An 18,392-nucleotide genomic window follows, 5' to 3' on the forward strand; every position below is an offset into this window, starting at 1 on the left:
CTGTTTAATCCTGTGTGTTGTTTGTAAATTAAATTGATTGTTAGCTAGAGGGTAAACTGTTCCTGGCAACAGTACAACGTGAGTATAATGACTAAGGTATTTCCTTGTCAGCTGAAGCGAGGCCTCTCGGCTTCACTCCAAGTAGGTCCAAGTCTGTCTAAAGGAGGACTAAGACAAATGCAGGGATTTATTTATTTATTTATTGGATGTGACCTCAGTTGCCTGAGCCTGTAATGAGAGATGCTTGATTCAGGTTTGAGACAGCTCAACGTATGAAGGATGAAATCATTTGTGGAAATGGCTCAATGCATCTTTCTTCGGTTTTTGGGTTAAGAGTAGTGGTCAATGATCACCAAGTAAGGAATAAAACATGGCTGGGCATGCTAGATTGGAAAATTAATCAACAGAGAAGTTAGGTATTTTCTAATAATGGTATGTCCCAGATCCCCACTTTTATTTCCAAATCCCACACCAATTTGTCCACTCGAACAATTTATTAATTATAAATTAAGTATTTATTAAAGTACGAGTCGTCGTATATTTTATACATTTTATACAGTGTTCTAAAAGTCTCCATATGTAAGGGTCTATGTTTGCCAGCACCACGTCGGTTGTCCTCCGTCAGTGGATGTTCGTGGACGTCCGCTTCTCGGTCGGTCTGAAGCACTTCCGGTCTTTCTGAATGTGTTAATAAGTTTGGCAACAGTGTCGTGTGTGATGTGCTTGTCATGTTTCCTGTTAAAGTTCATCGCAACCTTGCGACAGCTTCCCGATTCAGCCATGAGAATGATTTCAACACGTTCTTCTTTTTTCAAAAGTGTTCTTAATGACTATCTGAAAAACCATATAAAATATACTATGTATGAAAAATTTTGGAAGACATTAATTTCCTTTATGTATGGAGACTTTTGGGACACCGTGTACTTACAATTAAAGTTGTATTAGTTCCGGTTATATCTTATGTAAAAAATAATAATAATTTAAATAAACAGTCGTGCCCTGTTTATGTTCCTGAGGAAGAGTGAAGCACAAAGTCCTCTCTCCTGAAGACTTTCCAATTTTGATGTTAAAAAGAAGTAAAATTACAGCTTTACAAGAGATCCTGGAGACTGGACACTGGAGACTCCTTCCTAAAATGCTAAATAAAAAAAACTCCTCACAGCGAACATCACCACATTAACAACTATACATTTTAAATTAGTTTTTATGATGAGGCTGCCGTACAAGTCCACGTAATTGAGTTGTTAGAAATCATTTGTAAGTGCGTGCATTCGTATAAATGAGTGATTTTCCGTGTAGCTGGAGCTGGTCAGACCTGCTGTTATAGAAAATTGTGGTATAAACCATATATCATACAATTCTGCAATGTTAATCTACAACATTGTGTTGCTGATGTGTTTAAACAAATCACACCATCAATTACAGGAGGACCAAACTGTGATAAAATAACTTTTTATTTCACAAGAATATGACCAGAAGAGTAATAAACCAGCTTATATTGTACACAAAAGCAGAATATACTATACATACATTTCTCATGATCTTTGTTTTTAAAGAGTTAATCATCACACAAATCATATTATATCAGGCCATTACACAAAACGAAACCATTCAAGACAAAACATTAACGCTGACGACACTAAAGATACTTTCTGTCGAATGCGAACTGAATGAATTTGACACAACGTCGTCATAATCAAATGCTGTTTCACATCAATCTTAATTTTTTTTGTTTGTTTAGTTTTAGATTGGCACAGCGCCACCTACCCTACATAAACAGCATGAGACGCCAAAAGGAGCTCTAAAGTCACGCTTCAAATCAAGTAAAAACAGGCATGCAGTTTCATTGTCCTGATCCGCATTTGGAAAATGAGATAAGTCGCATTCTTGTTGTTCCAGAGAAACAGCCGTGTGTGTGTGTGCAGAAGCATGACGTGGTTTTTTTGCACTTTGTTGTAGAATGAATGCACACCAGAGTCATATCTAGGAGTCATATATATATATATATATATATATATATATATGATCTTGAAGTTTACTACAGACGGTTTTTAGGTAAGATGTTAGAAGGTAAGATGATATTATTATTATTATTATTATTATTATTATTATAATATTCCATTCTCTAGCATGCTATTTAAATAATTTTGAGTGGTGCATTCATTAAAGTATTTTATTTCCTATATCTTATTAACATTATAGTGGGGCAGTGGTGGCTTGGCGGTTAAGGCTCTGGGTTACTGATCGGAAGGTCGGGGGTTCAAGCCCCAGCACTGCCAAGCTGCCACTGTTGGGCCCTTGAGCAAGGCCCTTAACCCTCTCCGCTCCAGGGGTGCTGTATCATGGCTGACCCTGCGTTCTGACCCCAGCTTCCTGACATGCTGGGATATGCGAAGAAAAGCTTTGCTTCTACTACTGTCTGACATCCACCCAAAATATAATCACACCTATAACGCAGTGATTTTCTTCAGAATATTTCTTCATCCCCTAGAAATGAATTCCTTCACTACGCCTCTGACACACACACACACACACATACACAAAGGAATTCCCTCCACATTCCTGTAAGTAGAGGTACAAATAATATGTACAGTAATGAGGTTTAAACAAGGCATAAAGTTTACTTCTGAGTATTCCACAGCACTGAGCAGTGATGAAGGTTAAAAGTGGCTCCTCGCCATCGTTTTGAGATGTACTATCATATCACGCTAGATTTTGCATGCATGAATTTTGGCAGATGCTTTTATCCGAAGCACGAGCACGTCCTTGTTTCCTTTCCATGCTTCACTCTCGCTCTCTTCTTGATCAGATGTTTTGCTACACAAGCCATCCTGGATGATGGCTTATGAAGTGTGAATTTAAAGCCTAGCACGTCTGACTGCAGACAACGAGGTGCCGGTACACGCCGAATGAACTCCAGTCAGAACGTTATGACACACGTGTATCACCGTTGTTGAGGTTTTAACATATCCAACAACCCTCTCATTCATCCCACTCAACAACTTCTCTTTCTACCTCACAGGAAGTGGTGGCTCAGCAGTTACGGATCAGAATAATGCGAGTTCACATCCCAGAACTGCTAGATCATGTGCTCTGAGGCTGGCTTGTAAACAAGCTGGGACATGCGAGGAAAGAGTATTTGTTAATTTTCTGTAATTACATCTCTGACAGTAGTGCTGACTGGAATTCAAATCTCAGGTTTATGTTAACACACTCGCTCGAATATGATGTTTCTTTAAGGACTTGTATGTTGGATGCAACACATAATCTAAACCTATAATAAACGGATAAAAAAAAGCATTATTGAACCAAAAAAAAATGATAATTGGTTATGTGGTGAAGGAGACACCTTTCATTTGGACAGTGAATTAAGCTTTAGTTATTTGGTAACATGACAAGCTGCGTTGTTCTTATCTTATTAACTTCAAGAGAGGGAAAAGAGATATATATATATATATATATATATATATATATATAAGAAAACAGATTCTTTGATGGACGTTCAACGTTAAATTTAACTACAAATCGCTAAAATGTAGGCGTCATTTTCTTTTTTTTAAAAAGAAAAAATCCTGTTATAAGAAGAATAAATACTTTGCGCCATGCTGTTATGGGAAAATAATCAACTTTATTTTCCTAGAACAGCACATCCATAGTTGTTTTTATACATACATATATATATATATATATATATATATATATATATATATATATATATATATATAACCTTTTTGCATGTCAGTCTTTTTACAGCACTAGAGAATCCATAGCACAAGCTTAACCATAGAAAGCACCCACGTATTTACATTTGCTCATTTCCCTGAGGCTTTTATCCAAAGCAAATTACAACTGAGACAGAAATGAGTGAGTGTATTCTCATTGTGAGAGTCTACTCTATCCTCAGAGCTGATGAGATCTGTCCCTCTGATCACTTCCCAGGTCATGGGACGAAGAACAGAAGAGTGTCACGGAGAATTAGAGTATTCCTAAAAACCTCAGGAACTGAAACTCGCGACTTTCCCATCAATAACTAACTACTGAGCCACCTCTGCCCTAGACATATCCAGTGTTGTCTCTGCATCATGGTGTTTACAACTTTCCACAGAAATGTCCAGCAACAATGCCAACACAGTTCACTAGAGTGCATTCCAAACCAACCAGGACACGGCACGCGCGTCACTTCTAAAACCTTACACTGGGGGGTGTTAAATACAATGCCTAGAGTCCTGATAGGAAATAAAACACACTTTACATAGAAAATATTTCATTTGATACATCAAAATATTGAATCTGTACAGAGGAAACTATAAGTGTGTTTGTGCTTGTTAAGGATACACATAAAAGGAGCAACACAGAAAGCACGCATGCACTGTTTAAGCTTTATGACACTGGGAACGGTAAAAAAAACAAACCAAAAAAACATATATTTGATAGAGATTTTTGCATAATAATATACCCTAACATAAATCTATATTAATAAAACTGTAGAGATAAGCTTTAATATCAATATCAGGAATATGCATCAGCTTGAAAGTAGATTTCAATACAAGGCTTGGCAGGGAAAGAACCAGTCAGGAACGGCTGTGAAAGTTTTGTCATCCCGTGCAAATAAAGCCAGTGCACCCATGTTAAGGCTAACAAAGGATTCAGGCCAAAGTAGTAGACGTGTGTGTGTGTGTGTGTTAGTTAATGGAAACTGGAAAGCATCCTCACAGAATTTTACACTGAACTAATGGACTAAATGTGTGATGGATATTTAACCGTGTTTCTGATATTGGATTAATAGACCGAGTGTGCACTCACACTGACAGCTCATGTGGTTAATTGTGATTGATGTGGTTAATTGCAAGATGTTACATAATGTATGGGTTGTGTTGACGTTTTTTTTTTTTAGCTCGGTCTCGTCAGCGTTTTCACATAGCTGCATGTTCCCGGTTCTCAAAAGACTGCCCGTCATCCGTTTGCACTAATTAAGCCATCTAGTAAACACCACCAGATCGCGCCTCGGCCGGTGAGTGTAGCGCAGCAGGCATTGGGATTCTGAAGCGTTCATACCAAATGAAAATGGACATGGGGTTTTCTTTCTCTGGTTACTGAAACTACTCATCCACCAGGCAACTAGAAATAAAATAAAAAAAACTGACACAAATTCTGTTTATCCCAGCTACCCAGGCTACTCATATGTTTGTTTTTTTTTGTGTGGGGAAAACCACATGAATTGGCAAACTTGCGATTGCACAGAATTGTTTTGCATGGCGGAGTTTGCATGTTCTCCCCGTGCTGTGGGGGTTTCCTCCGGGTACTCCGGTTTCCACCCCCAGTCCAAAGACATGCATGGTAGGCTGATTGGCATGTCCAAAGTGTCCGTAGTGTATGAATGGGTGTGTGAATGTGTATGTGATTGTGCCCTGCGATGGATTGGCACCCTGTCCAGGTTGTACCCCGCCTTGTGCCCGATGCTCCCTGGGATAGGCTCCAGGTTCCCCGTGACCCTGAAACGGATAAGCGGTATAGAAGATGGATGGATGGATGTTTTGCACGGTCGTGTGTAGTGATGTTTGTTGGAAAACGAGACCTTTGTGCTGTTCTCATGTTTGAAGAGGGATTTGGCTGAATGCACGTCCTGATGGCCCAAATCTGCGGAAAATCTATGCTAATTTTAAAAATTGCAAGCTCCTCCGAATATCATAGAGGCTCCTAGATTTTGCATTCATTTCTGTAATTGTAAAATCCTGGAAGGACTGACTCCTGTTATGGTAGAGGTTTTTTTTTAAAAAAAAAACATTTTTGCACTAAATCCTCTTAAATCAAATGTCAATGCACATAGAAAGTGAATTTGTGAGGAGGGCACGCACACGCACACCCAAAGCCAGAGAACTGCTCCATTGAACATACTGGCACCGGCCGTTTGGATTCAGTCAGTTTACCATATCAGAACTAATTTGCATTAACTAGATTTGAATCTAAATTTAAATGACTACACACCGAGGCTGGAATCATGGCTCCATGTCATGTCACTTGTTGCTTCGTTACTCGTTAGTATGAACACAGGGTAGCAAAGATACACTGCAATTGATTCTGCTGCCTTACGTTTATGCACATTAAATGCTAATCAGTGTCCATACAAACCACCAGCAGATGTCCAGCTTAATAGATTGCCATGGTTAATAGTGAAATGAATAATAGAGTGAACACACTGAAATGTACAGTGCAGTGCAGTCCACTCACTAGAAGCTCGATGCTAGCTCTGCTCTGGCTGTGGTAATGTCCTGAGTGGGTGTGTTAATACAAGGCCAAGTAGTTTTGTTCACTTTCTGTTTCAACGCTCAGTGAAAATTCATTTTTCACGTTTCCCAAAGCATTTCTAATTGAGGTAAGTAAAAGCAATTAACCACATCGATTCGGAGCCCAATATTTTTGTGTGGTCCGTAGGATGCCAACTTACTGTCGTAGAGGTCTAGAGGATGGTTATTATTGGCCCTGCCTACAACACTAAAAGATATATATATATATATATATATATATATATATATATATATTTATTTTTTTTTTTTACTGCTGAAGTCAGTATATTTCAAAGGCAACTTTGGGTTCAAATCAAGCCCGAGATTATTTGCAGATGCTTCGACCTTGTTTTTAAATGATGAGACTTTAAAAGGCTGAAGAAATTATGTGGCGCGGAAATCTTCATCTCAATGTGAACAGGATACAAACTCCTCGAAATGCTCAGCTTTCCTCGGGCTGCAAAACGTCTCTTGTCCGCATGTAGCAGCTAGGTTCAGGTTCGGGAGCTCTGTCCCTTGCATTGAAATGTAGAGAATGCCAACTTTATTCTTAATGCCCAAAACATGGCCCATGACTGGTTAACAGCCATGCCTGTTTTATTTTTTTCCTCTTTCTTCACAGCGTTCCAAGTGTCACTGCAGCCAAATGGCACGAGTCTGCATGGAAAAGCTGAAGCGATGGATAAGTGCTGGCACACCGAGTTTAAAATGTGCTGGTGTTCATGGTCCAAAGCTGGCAAAATTTGCTTTGCACGTCAAACAATGAAAGCCAGTATCTGTTTTCTGTTGTGCTACATTGGAAGGGTTCACAGTTTATGGGACTCAGAACTCCACTGAAAGGAGCCAATTCCCCAAGCAGCGACAGGAAGAAAGTGAAACTGTGGGTATTGTAGTGTGTCTATCAGCGCTGCAGTGGCAGTGGCCGTGACTCCCTATGATGAAGCCCTATGAGGGCTGAAAAAGACGAGGCCAACCTGAAAACCTGCAGAGAAGAAAAGCAGAAACAGATTGGACGATTGTAATTAGGAGAGATTCATTATTGTTTAAGTGCATGACAGCAATTACAGATGGCAATATTAACGCATAAATTATTAGAAAATTACGCAGACCTTCTGGAGTGTATGGAAGCAAATATGGAGCTGCAGCTATGCTCGTAAAATGTACTTAGTCAAAGGTGTGTCCGTTATGGTAAAAAGGTGTGCACTAGCATTGATGATACATGGGAGAGCCTCAGGAATGCAGAAGTGTGTATGTGCATGCATACGCACACACTTTTCTATCTTCCATCGACATGATGACTACCCCGACCTTAACCTCAGTAACCAGAAGGAAACATTTCTACTCTATTTAAATGATTTGATTTTCAAATCATTTAAAAACAACAACAACAACAACAACAACAACAACAAAAAAATACAACTGTTTTTGTGAGGGACCAATTGACTGTGAATATGTTTGACACCATCCTGTCATTCTGAGGACGAAAAACTAAATAAATACATGCGGACAGAAAGACACACAGCACTCTGTAAACTTTCTGAGATGAAGAGATGAAGAGCTCATGCAACTCACTTTAGATTAGCAAGGACTTCATCTTCACCATTGAGGTAAGTTCCTGTTTTGTCATGTTGCCCCGCCTCCTGTTCCTCACACTGCAAAGAAAAACAAATCTATTTAGCGTTTAGGAAAATGGAAAGAGAGGATTTCTAACGAATGGCCTGTTTTGCTTTTTAAGTTGTTAATCATTATACTCACCGATTAAAGCAGGGATGAGTGATGGAGCTACATGTTTGGATGATAGTGGTATACGTTACAGTATACACAGTACTGTGCAAACGTTTGAGGCACATGCAAAGAAATGCTGTAGAGCAAAGATGCCTTCAAAATAATGAACTTAAATGTTTCTACATTTTAAAATACCATAAAGAGCAGTAAACGCAACAAAGTCAATATCTAGTGTGATAAAAAATAAAATAAAAATAGTAGTCTCCAGTACAATGTGTGCAGTTTTATAAGGAAATGAGCTGCAAGTTTTATTGAGCATCTTGCAGAACCAGTCACGGTTCTTCTGGAGGCTTTGACTTTGTTCCTATTTTTGCAGCGAAACCCAGCAGCCTTCATTGTGTTTTTTGTCTGAAAAGTGTCTCTTACCACTTAATATACTGCTTTCTTTACTGACACGCAAACATTTTTCTGTAACATTTAAGTTTGTGCTAGAAAACTAACGTTTGGGAATCTAAAAATTTTTTTGTACTGACTCGATGTAGTAGTCATAAAATAAGAAATCTATAACAACGTTTGTACTTTAGGGTGCCTAAAACTTTTGCACAGTACTGTGTATATTTTTACGGACATGCAGTTTCACTTTTAAAACCAATTACAACGCAGTAGGTGATATGTTGAGGTTTGTGTGTCTTTCCAAGCATAATATTTGGATATAAATATTGTGACCGCTAGTTAGTGGGAAAGTATTGTGCTGATTTATTAGGATTTTAGTTGTTAAATAGGAATAAAGAAAAATGTATAAATGTAGTAGGCGAGAGGCTTGTTCTCTAGTTCATAAAACAAAACATACTGCAGTGCTGCTTGAGCCTTTAATAAACTTCCAGAGAAAAAATCAAATACAGCACACTAGCAAGTTATTTAACCTAAGTGGCTAATGTCAAGTCTTTCAATAAGAACATTATATAAAATAAATAAATAGATAAAAAAATAAATAAAACTGGCCCCAGCAGGAAACAATAGAAATTCTAGTTCATTTTCCATCGTAAGGTCACAGTCAGGTCAAAAGTAATATTGTAAGGATGTTATTAGAACACTAAACACCTAATGTAAATGTTTTTGTTTGTGACACAGAGGCGCAGCTCAAGAGTCCCCTGGTTCATTCCTGAGCTCAAGTCTGTGCACAGTTTTTCATGTTCTCCTTGTGTCCATGTGGATTTCCTCGGGGTTCTCCAGTTTCCTCCCACCTCTCGAAAACATGCTGGTAGTTGGGATTGGCTAAATCTAAATTGCCCCTAAATGTGAATGAGTGTGTGAATGTGTGTGTACATGGTGCCCTGACTAGAATCCCATCATGAATACGCTCCAGACCCACTGCGGCCCTGAGCAGGATAAAGTGCTTACTGAAGATGAGTGAATGAATGAATGTATAGTTTTGTTCTTTCTTGTTACGTTTTCGTAGCATTAGTAATACTGGTACAGATTTGTGCAGGTTAAAAAAAAAAATAGTATAGTGTTGTTTTTGATGGCACAAAACATGACGTGAGGTAGAACCAATCAGCAAAGAACTGCACGGCTAGCTCCGCCCCTAATCTACCAATACGTCCGTACAGAATCAGCTTTCATTAGCTACAAACCGCAACACAACTATTGTATAACCTCTGCTACTGGACCCACGAAGGATGGAAAAACTACAGTTCTAGTTTTTTGTGCCAAAATAAAATGTGCCAGCTAGCTCGGTGAAAGCTGCAGAGCTTTAACAGACACACTCCTTCTCCCACAGAAAAAGCCACTGGCTTTTAGCCATTTACGTCCACCAGCTGACAAACACCCACATGTCTACATACTGAGAAACATCATCCAGATTTGTTTTGATACACAGCACTCATTACAAGAAATGTTTTTTTGTTTGTTTGTTTGTTTTTTCCAGGCAAATACACAAATTGCCCTAAAAATGAAGTTATTAATATGTTTACTGATGTCTAATTTGTATGTGCGTACCAGCTCGATCGGTTCAAATTACACTGATAGTTTCTTCAAGTTCCCATACAGCCTCCTATTCCATATGAACCAGCGTACTTAAGCGATTAAAGCCAGCACTCACCATAGTAGGACTGTGATCGTAAACACCACCACCACCATTACTGCTGCCAGTAGGCCAAGGGCGATCAAGACCTGACGTCCATTTTCATCAAACGATGGATCTGAGAAACACAGTGACCAAAGAAGATTAATATCATCCATCGTTAGGCATCGAATACAGCATATTAATTAAAATAAACAAAATTGTTTATCTTGTTTATTTCCACTTAAAAGTTAACATTAAGGAATAAAACATGGTGGCATGGTGCTGTGGGAAAATAAGCAATGACCACCAGAAGTTTCCAATAAAAGCACCGAAGTGTTGTATTCTTCTTATACCACAGCAATTTACCAACGGTTACAGTTACTATTAACTAAAGAATGGCATCATACTTTTATATCAGTTTATAGTTACATTTAATGCCGTGGAACAAGTTCATTCCTGTTATCACTTATCTCACAGCGGGGATAAATAGTTCCCCAGCTTCATTTTGATCCGCATTGCAGTTATTAAGACCAAGAAAACACAGATTGTGATGTTCCTGAGAACGTGGAAAGTGCTGGAAAGTCCTTACAGAATGTTTAATTACAGAAAGCTTCACTAAATTAATAATGATGTGTTTTCTTTGTTAATTAACAGCACATGTTGTATGTTTATGTAGAGCGTCTGTCATACAAGTTACGAGTTATTATAGAAACGGTAACATATTAGAATGAACACATTAGTACAAACCTTGATTCGATTTACAACTGGCACTGCTGTCAGAGCTGCTGTTACAGAAAAAAAAAAGCATCTGAAAAGTTTCATTCTGATTGGGGCGGTCTCTGGTAACTCTGTGTACTCTGCTGTGTACGCTAGCTGAATGAGAACATTTGAAATCTGGAAACGATTAGCTCGTTAAGGCTGAGTGAGTCATGGTGGCGCCTGCCACATGGCCTGCTTTATGAAGGCTGATCTGTGTTGTGATTGGTGCACGATATGAGTAAGAGTAGAGGAAACCCAGCCTCCAAAACACCAAAGGCCAGACACATCTGGATAAAAACTAAAAAAGCATCTGGATGAGATCTCAAAGACATCTAACAACGCATGTTCGAGCTGAGCTTGACTTGTGCTCTCTTCTACTGCCAAATCCTCAAAGCTTTCATGGATGGAAAAAAAAAAAAGAAAAAAGAAAAAAGAGCTCAGCCCAGAGAAGAAAAAGTAGTGAGTATGTATTTCAGCTTTTCTCTGAAACGATCTCTGTAATTCTTGTGATAAAAATGGCAATAATGTACCTAGAGACTTCTCTGTTGCCTTCACTGGAAATGTGGAAGGGAAGATTGGCTCGAAAAAATCTGTGGTGGTTTCCGGTATCGTGGAAAGGTCTGAAATGGAAAAGAGGAGGCAAATAATAATATTAATAATAATAATAATAATAATAGATGTATAGTGCAGTATTTGTAATATGGACACTTGTTTCTATGAGCTGTACGTTTATCTGTACAGAGGTTTTGAACTTGTCAGTCCTAGGAGTTAATCACATGATGTAACGTGATACATGTTCTCAGACGATGCACATGAACCGGATTCGCCTCCCAAATCAGCAATGTTTTATTCCCATTGTACTTTACATACTGGCCTGGGTTTTAAATGTAGTTATTACTAATTAGAAAAAGCTTTACAATGTTTCCAGAAAAGCCTGTGCATATTGGTCATTTTTATTTTAACCACAAAACCACTTCATTTGCAGCAATGCCTAACTAACGTGAATCATGCCTCAGTCAGGAGCAGCAGGAGTTATAAACAACATTCAAATGCTTTGAAATGTGAGAAATACTCGCGTATCATAATGAAACTTAGGAAATCTACCAAAAGAGGGCACCATGTAAAAATAAAGGAGGACAGTGTTGGTAAAAACAGCGGTTATGTGTAGTGGAGGCACACCGCAACTGCACGCTGACTTTGTCTGAGTATGTGTCAGTGTCAGTCAGTGCTGGTTTACTGAGTAACAAACATTACATTAGGTGAGACATTAGGTCTTCTGTCAATGTGTGTGTGTGTGCACACATGTCCATCTGTGTGTTTTTCTGTGTGTCAGTATGTTCATCTCTCGGTGTGCATCTGTCTGTCTGTCGGTGTGTGTTTATGTCCATCTTCATCTCTCTGTTTCTACGTCTCCATCTGTGTGTGTGTGTGTGTGTGTGTGTCTATATCTGCATGTCTCTATTGGTCTGTGTCTCTATCTGTGTTTTGGATTTTGGGTATCTGTCTGTGTGTCAGTCTCTATGTTTATGTCTGTCTTAACACAGTCTTAACACTTGTCTCTGTTTCTATGTCTCTATGTTTGTGTATACATTTCGGCACATCTCTACGCGTCCATCCTTGTGTCCGTGTCTCTGTGTCTTAGCCAATGTTTATCTGTCCATGTGTCTGTGTGCGTTTCTTGATCAGTGTATACATGTCTGTGTGTTTTAGTCTTTGTCTCTGTGTGTGTCTCGGTATGTGAATGTTTTTGTCTGTGTCTCAGTCTCTCTCTCTGTGTGTGAGAGTTTCATTATCTCTTCAGTAGCTCTGTGCATGTGTGTATGGCTCACCACTCCAGGGCTGGGCCTGCACCACCTGACTCCACTCACTCCACTGGCTGTGGTTAATAAAAGCGTCCTGGGCTCGTACTCTGATGTGGTGCAAGTGACCCATCAGGGCGTCCATGATCACCATACTCGTGTCCTCTGTCTCCACCTGGACACAAAACAGCCCCCACCTTTTACATACTCAGATATAAGAAAGCACACTAATAAATGCGTAATACATTGGATTATATTTCGTACTGTTCACGCACGTATTATAACTCAATCAGTCGTCTGTTTATCCATAAAAAAAAAAGCCATTTAAATTTTGTGCGTTCCTCGCTCAAATACTGTGTGAGTTTGGCGAGTGATACCCTACTGTGCTCAAACTGCTATAAATCAAGGAACTGCTCGCATGATAAGATTTCAGTATTGACCCAGAACCCATTTCCTGATTCCATACGGCAAGGACTGAGGTCCATCTGCTCAAAATAAAATGCTTCAAATCAGGGGCACAAGAATGTGCTTCTCATCCTCCACATTTAACCCTGCTATTATATTATGTCAGTTTGACCCATTTCCACATTTGAGATGTCTGAAATACTGGTTAATCTCTCTTTGAAATGTTTAGACTTTTCCTCGAATAGGGTCATGACCTTGTATGCAAATATTTCTTCTTATGGCTTGTCTCAGACAAATGTAATGGCTGTAACTTTTTTCCCTCCAACATAATAGGAGGGTTAAACTCTAATTCATAAGGTGTATGTATTTAATATCATTAAAGCAAGAAAAAAGAGACATAAAAAAAAACTGGTTTAAATCATTCAAAGCTGTATTCACCTACAAGCAATGCTTGTGTGTGGAATTTAAGGTTTAATGAGTACATTTATTTAGCTTCTATTTAAACCTACTACAACACCCACGGACAGAGCGAGTGCTGCTTTTCGAATACAAACGTTTAAAAAAAAAACGTTTGTTAAAAAAAAAAAAAAAAAAAAAAAAAAAAAAAAAAACTGTTGGGGCCAATATTTATTTGCTAATTAAATGCTTACAGTGGCAGTAAATGAACATCGATTATAGTTCACCTTGACATCAAGCCCCAAACACTCTCCCCCCACACTCTCAGCAATATTCTCATGACTATGCTTCATGTCGACCTACACAAAGACCAGACCCATTACTGCTGAGAAAGAAAAAAGCTTATAATCAGTTTCAGAACACGTTCAGGTTTCAGAGAAATGCAAGACGATCTGGTGTGCAACTGACAGGTCAAGCTGTCTAAGAGAGAGAAAGAGGAGAGAGAGGAGAGAGGGAGAAAGGAGAGAGAGAAAGAGGAAAGAGGGTGAGAGAGAGGGAGAGAGAGAAAGAGGAGAGAGGGAGAGAGAGAAAGAGGAGAGGGAGAGAGAGAGGAGAGAGAAGAGAGATAGGAGAGAGAAAGAGAGAGAAGAGAGAGAGAGAGAGGAGAGAGAGAGAGAGGATCAGAAGCTCTGGGATGTCAGTGGAACCTGAATAAGTAAGAGGAGAGGTGTTGGAGGACGCTACACAGGTCACAGTGTGATAAAGTGTGAGAGGAGAGGTGCTGCCACAATTCACTGCCTTTTTCACAATTCACTGTCTATTGTCATGCAATAAACGAACAGTCTAACAGCTTCAGAACATTTGCAAATGGGTCACGTACAGTATTATAGTTTCATGTGGAATTAGCGGGACGGTCACTTTTAGTGTTTTTTAAAATTTCTTCCTAAGTGCTAAATGTAAATGTACGTGACCCATTTGCAAATGTTCTGAACCGCTTCTATAAGGATGACTTTTAATCAGTTTCCCTTTACTCCTTCCTTCCCTTTTTGCCTTCGTTCTTCTACTCCAAGCATGTGTGAGAAGATATTATACTGCACCTTGGTACTTAATTGTTATCTCGTACAATAAAATACACTGTATCGTATACTTTATATATTGCTTTAGCGTTCTCTAATCTCACTATTGTTATCTCTGCTGAAATTGTTTTAATGACGAGTATATTTCTTTGTTTCAGGGTTAATTTATGATGATGGAAAAGTGGATGATGAGTCGCCATTTAAAATCTCACCTTGGACCAGAATCTGGAGCCGACAGGTCTGTACTGCAGCTCGAACTTCAGCGGAAAGGCGTTGGACACATCTGAGGGCCACGAGGCGGGCGGTTTCCACTGTACAACCAGCTGCGTGGGCTCGGTATCCACTTGCTTGCAGATCAGATCCTCAGGAGCATCAGGCTTTACTACACACACACACACACACACACACACACACACACACACACAGTTCTGAATTTTGCCACATAATCACAAAATTCAAGTTCATATTGATCAATTTAAAGCTTAATTTTACACACGGATGGTACGAACATTGGTCAATGCAAGTGTTGATTATTTCGTTTGTTATATTTTAAAAATAAATTGTTAAATGTTACTTGCAGTGCAACATTAATGCTGGTATGTTGAAGTTAACTTGTGTGTTAAATAATGTCCGTTAAGTTTCCTGCTATGTTGCTTACAATTTTTGTTGACGTCCACATAAGCGATGGTGGATTTGGAGCCGAGTGGATTCACTTCCGTGATGTTCACTAGGTGTTTGCTGCCCCAGAACACAGGGTTGCTGATGGTGCACTCGTTCACATCCATCAGCTCTTGTTCACAGGGCTCCGGCCTGCTGTTATCCACACTGAGAGAGAGAAGAGAGAGTGCAAAACTACATCACTTACCTACCATACATCGAGTTCAGGTTTATTCAAAAGTGCGTGGCACACACGTGCATGAATTAAGTTATACATGGACACTGAAGTGTGATTCAACAGGTCAGAAAATAAAAAGGAAAAAAAGACAAATGTCTTAATCGGCTCATGGAGCTTTTAACATCTACAGTGGTGCTTGAAAGTAATATAAAGCACATAAAGTATAAAGTATAATAAAGTATAAAGTATAATATTTTGCTCTCATTTGTTTAATTGAGTTCTCTTTGTCTACTTTTAGGACTTTAGGAAAATCGGATGATGTTTTAGGTCATTTTTATGCAGATATAAAGAAAATCCTAAATGGTTCACAAATTTTCAAGCACCACTGTATAATAATCAATGGGCTTGATTAGTACTGTTCTTTATTGCATATGCATTCAGGGATTTTTCTTCTTTAAAAAAAAAAAAATCCCAACAAACCATAAATATATAAATAAACACATACATTTTTAAAAAGTGTAAAATGTTGTGCAGGGTATCTGCAGGTATCAGCACTTCAAATGTAATACTTTTTAATACCATACTCAAGACATTTCCCCAAGAACATGTAAGACCTGCACGTCATGTCAATCATGCTACACGATACATCAGCTATAACAGATTGTGTTCATACATATACATCTATTTCTGGGTTGAAGTAAACTATAACAGGGTAAACGTCTATAGAGGGATATGGGAGACCAGAGCAAATATCCTTTTAGCATTAACATTTGCTCGAACAGTGAAAGAAAAAAGAAAAATCCAGTATTTCCTTCACATGACTTTCTAAGAGAGGGGAAAAAAAAAAAATGGGGAGATGGATTACGGCAATCAGAAGAGAAAAAGATGTCGACTTTATCATCGCTCCCTCAGCAGCGGTATTAGAAACCCCCTCGCAGCAGTGTTTACGAGTGTTTTTTTGTAATTTAATGCCAGGGTAATGTAACAAGTAGGGCTATAAATGGACATCCATTTTTGGAAAGAAGAAGAAGAAAAAAAATATATAAATATAAATATATATATAACAATAGTTATATATTTCTGACTTAATTCCCTTTTATGCGTCAGACCTTGTGGCTTTTATTTTGGCGGAAAACCACAGGAAGACCTGCTTTTAGCTGGCAACAGTTTTCAACAATTCACTTCTCATTACCAACCAGGTGAAATGCTGTAAACCTCTGCCCACAAAAATGTTTCAGATTACTCTAACGTAAAACCAAAGTGCATCTGGCGCGTGTTGTGTCTAAATCCACGTTAAAAGCGACTCAAACCCACAGCACAGGCAGAGATGAAGTTGGTGTGGAGCGGCAGTTACTGTGGACCGAGCCCCACACACACACACGCACGCACGCACACTGAGTGCAACACGGTGACACGGCTTTACCATCTCAAACAGCAACGAGCCAAAATAACATCTAAACCTGCTTTACGGTGTCGGTTCGGTTGCATTTTTAAGACCTTTGAAATGTGAATTTAAGACATTTTATTGCCTTATTTTGACATTAAGGAACTTAAGACATTTTAAGCGGACACCTTGTGTGCGTTGTGATTTTACAACTGCAGGCCATGTTTAATCCCTAGCGTTATTTTTGGCACAATAAACAACACGGGGAGTTAAACGTCAGGGGAGTAAAAGGGGAAGATTTCAAATGCATACTGATGTTTGAAAACCATTTTGCAGACACTTTACCAAGACACATCATGAATGAATTAAAATCATTTCCAAATGTTTTCCAAACACATTTCATTAATCATTTCCATTAAAACCCAACAGCTGAAGTAAAAGCACACGCAGGCCGTTCGAAGAGCCGAACAACACTGGGTCCCCAGATATGGAAGAATTTATCAGTGTGTTCACGTTTATTTACCTTCACACAATTTCCCTGTGTTCACTCTTAACAGAACACATGCTGAATTGACCACAGCTAGCTACACCGTGGCGCATATTGTATAGCACATATCGTAGCTAAAATCGCTCTAATTAGCATGTTTTGAAGTAAATATGGCCCAAGTTAATATTAATGCTTATTCTAAAACAATAAGGCATATACGTGTCTCACAATGATTGCATGGATGAAGGTAGGAGGGTGATAAACAGATTAATCAAAGAGATGTACATCAGATTAGCGTTAATCGTGGCACCTTTGAGAGCATGTTCATTTCACTTCAGCATGGATTATGTCTTGTACTCTGATATAGTCACTGTTTGACAGCACTCATTTCTGTATAGTCTTGCTCTAACCAGTGTGATGAGTGACACGGTTTTGTCACGTGACCCCACCTGTATGAGGAGATGTACTTGGTGGGTAAGTGTGTCCTAACTCTTTGTGTCCACGTGCACAGCATTTTGAAGTGACTTGGCAGTTTACAGGAAACACTCAGATATTCAGGGGCATCTGCAAGACACAAGCAAGCAACCAGGCAATCAAACACGTGCGAAACACACCGTCCACAGTGTCATCACAGCAGGCAGATTTCTTGGTAAATTCTTGGGAACAGGGCACAGGTTGAAACCCTCAACTTGATCTCGCCCTTCCTAACAGGAAGCGGGAGTGCTGTGTTGTGCAGTGATTTCCTGTGACAGGAAGTGTTTTGAGTTTCACCACCACACACTTACTGTCTCCAGGGGCATCGGCCCACAGTTTGAGCAGGACATTGCTGAAGTGCTTCCTTTTTCACCAATAAATTTCCTGACTATTAAACTATAGCCACCAATATAGCCTAATGTTGAACAATGTTATGTTCAACATGTTATGGGGGGAAAAACAAAGAGCTGTATAAATGTACAGTACTTTAAAACAAACAAAAAAACCCCAACCAAACAAACAAAAAAAAACAAAAGACATGCAAATAGAAAGTGTGAAAACTAAACTGTAAGAGTCTATGCTTCCAGTAATAATGAAATGAAAAGTGAAATGAAATCAAATCAATAGTGGCTTAAAATCTACAATCAACTCTGTACACTGTTTTATACATTTTATACATTTTTATAAGAAACTGGACAAGTTG

The 18,392-nt window shown here is 38.9% G+C and overlaps 1 protein-coding gene across 1 annotated transcript in view; it reads right to left on the reverse strand.

The window, feature by feature from the left end:
• Positions 1 to 1,436: 1,436 nt before the first annotated feature.
• il11ra (interleukin 11 receptor, alpha) overlaps positions 1,437 to 18,392 on the reverse strand; it is a 41,745-nt gene continuing 24,789 nt past the window's right edge. The window contains exons 5-12 of the mRNA XM_053644764.1: positions 17,665 to 17,779; positions 15,168 to 15,334; positions 14,722 to 14,891; positions 12,663 to 12,807; positions 11,364 to 11,453; positions 10,111 to 10,210; positions 7,857 to 7,936; positions 1,437 to 7,266 (exon numbers count right to left, since the gene is read on the reverse strand). Coding sequence (XP_053500739.1) covers positions 7,858 to 7,936; positions 10,111 to 10,210; positions 11,364 to 11,453; positions 12,663 to 12,807; positions 14,722 to 14,891; positions 15,168 to 15,334; positions 17,665 to 17,779 — 866 coding nt within the window. The 3' untranslated portion in view covers positions 1,437 to 7,266; position 7,857. The remainder of the gene's footprint in view (positions 7,267 to 7,856; positions 7,937 to 10,110; positions 10,211 to 11,363; positions 11,454 to 12,662; positions 12,808 to 14,721; positions 14,892 to 15,167; positions 15,335 to 17,664; positions 17,780 to 18,392) is intronic.

This window comes from Ictalurus furcatus, chromosome 16, assembly GCF_023375685.1.
Source record: "Ictalurus furcatus strain D&B chromosome 16, Billie_1.0, whole genome shotgun sequence".
In the NCBI taxonomy this organism is placed as follows: Eukaryota; Metazoa; Chordata; class Actinopteri; order Siluriformes; family Ictaluridae; genus Ictalurus; species Ictalurus furcatus.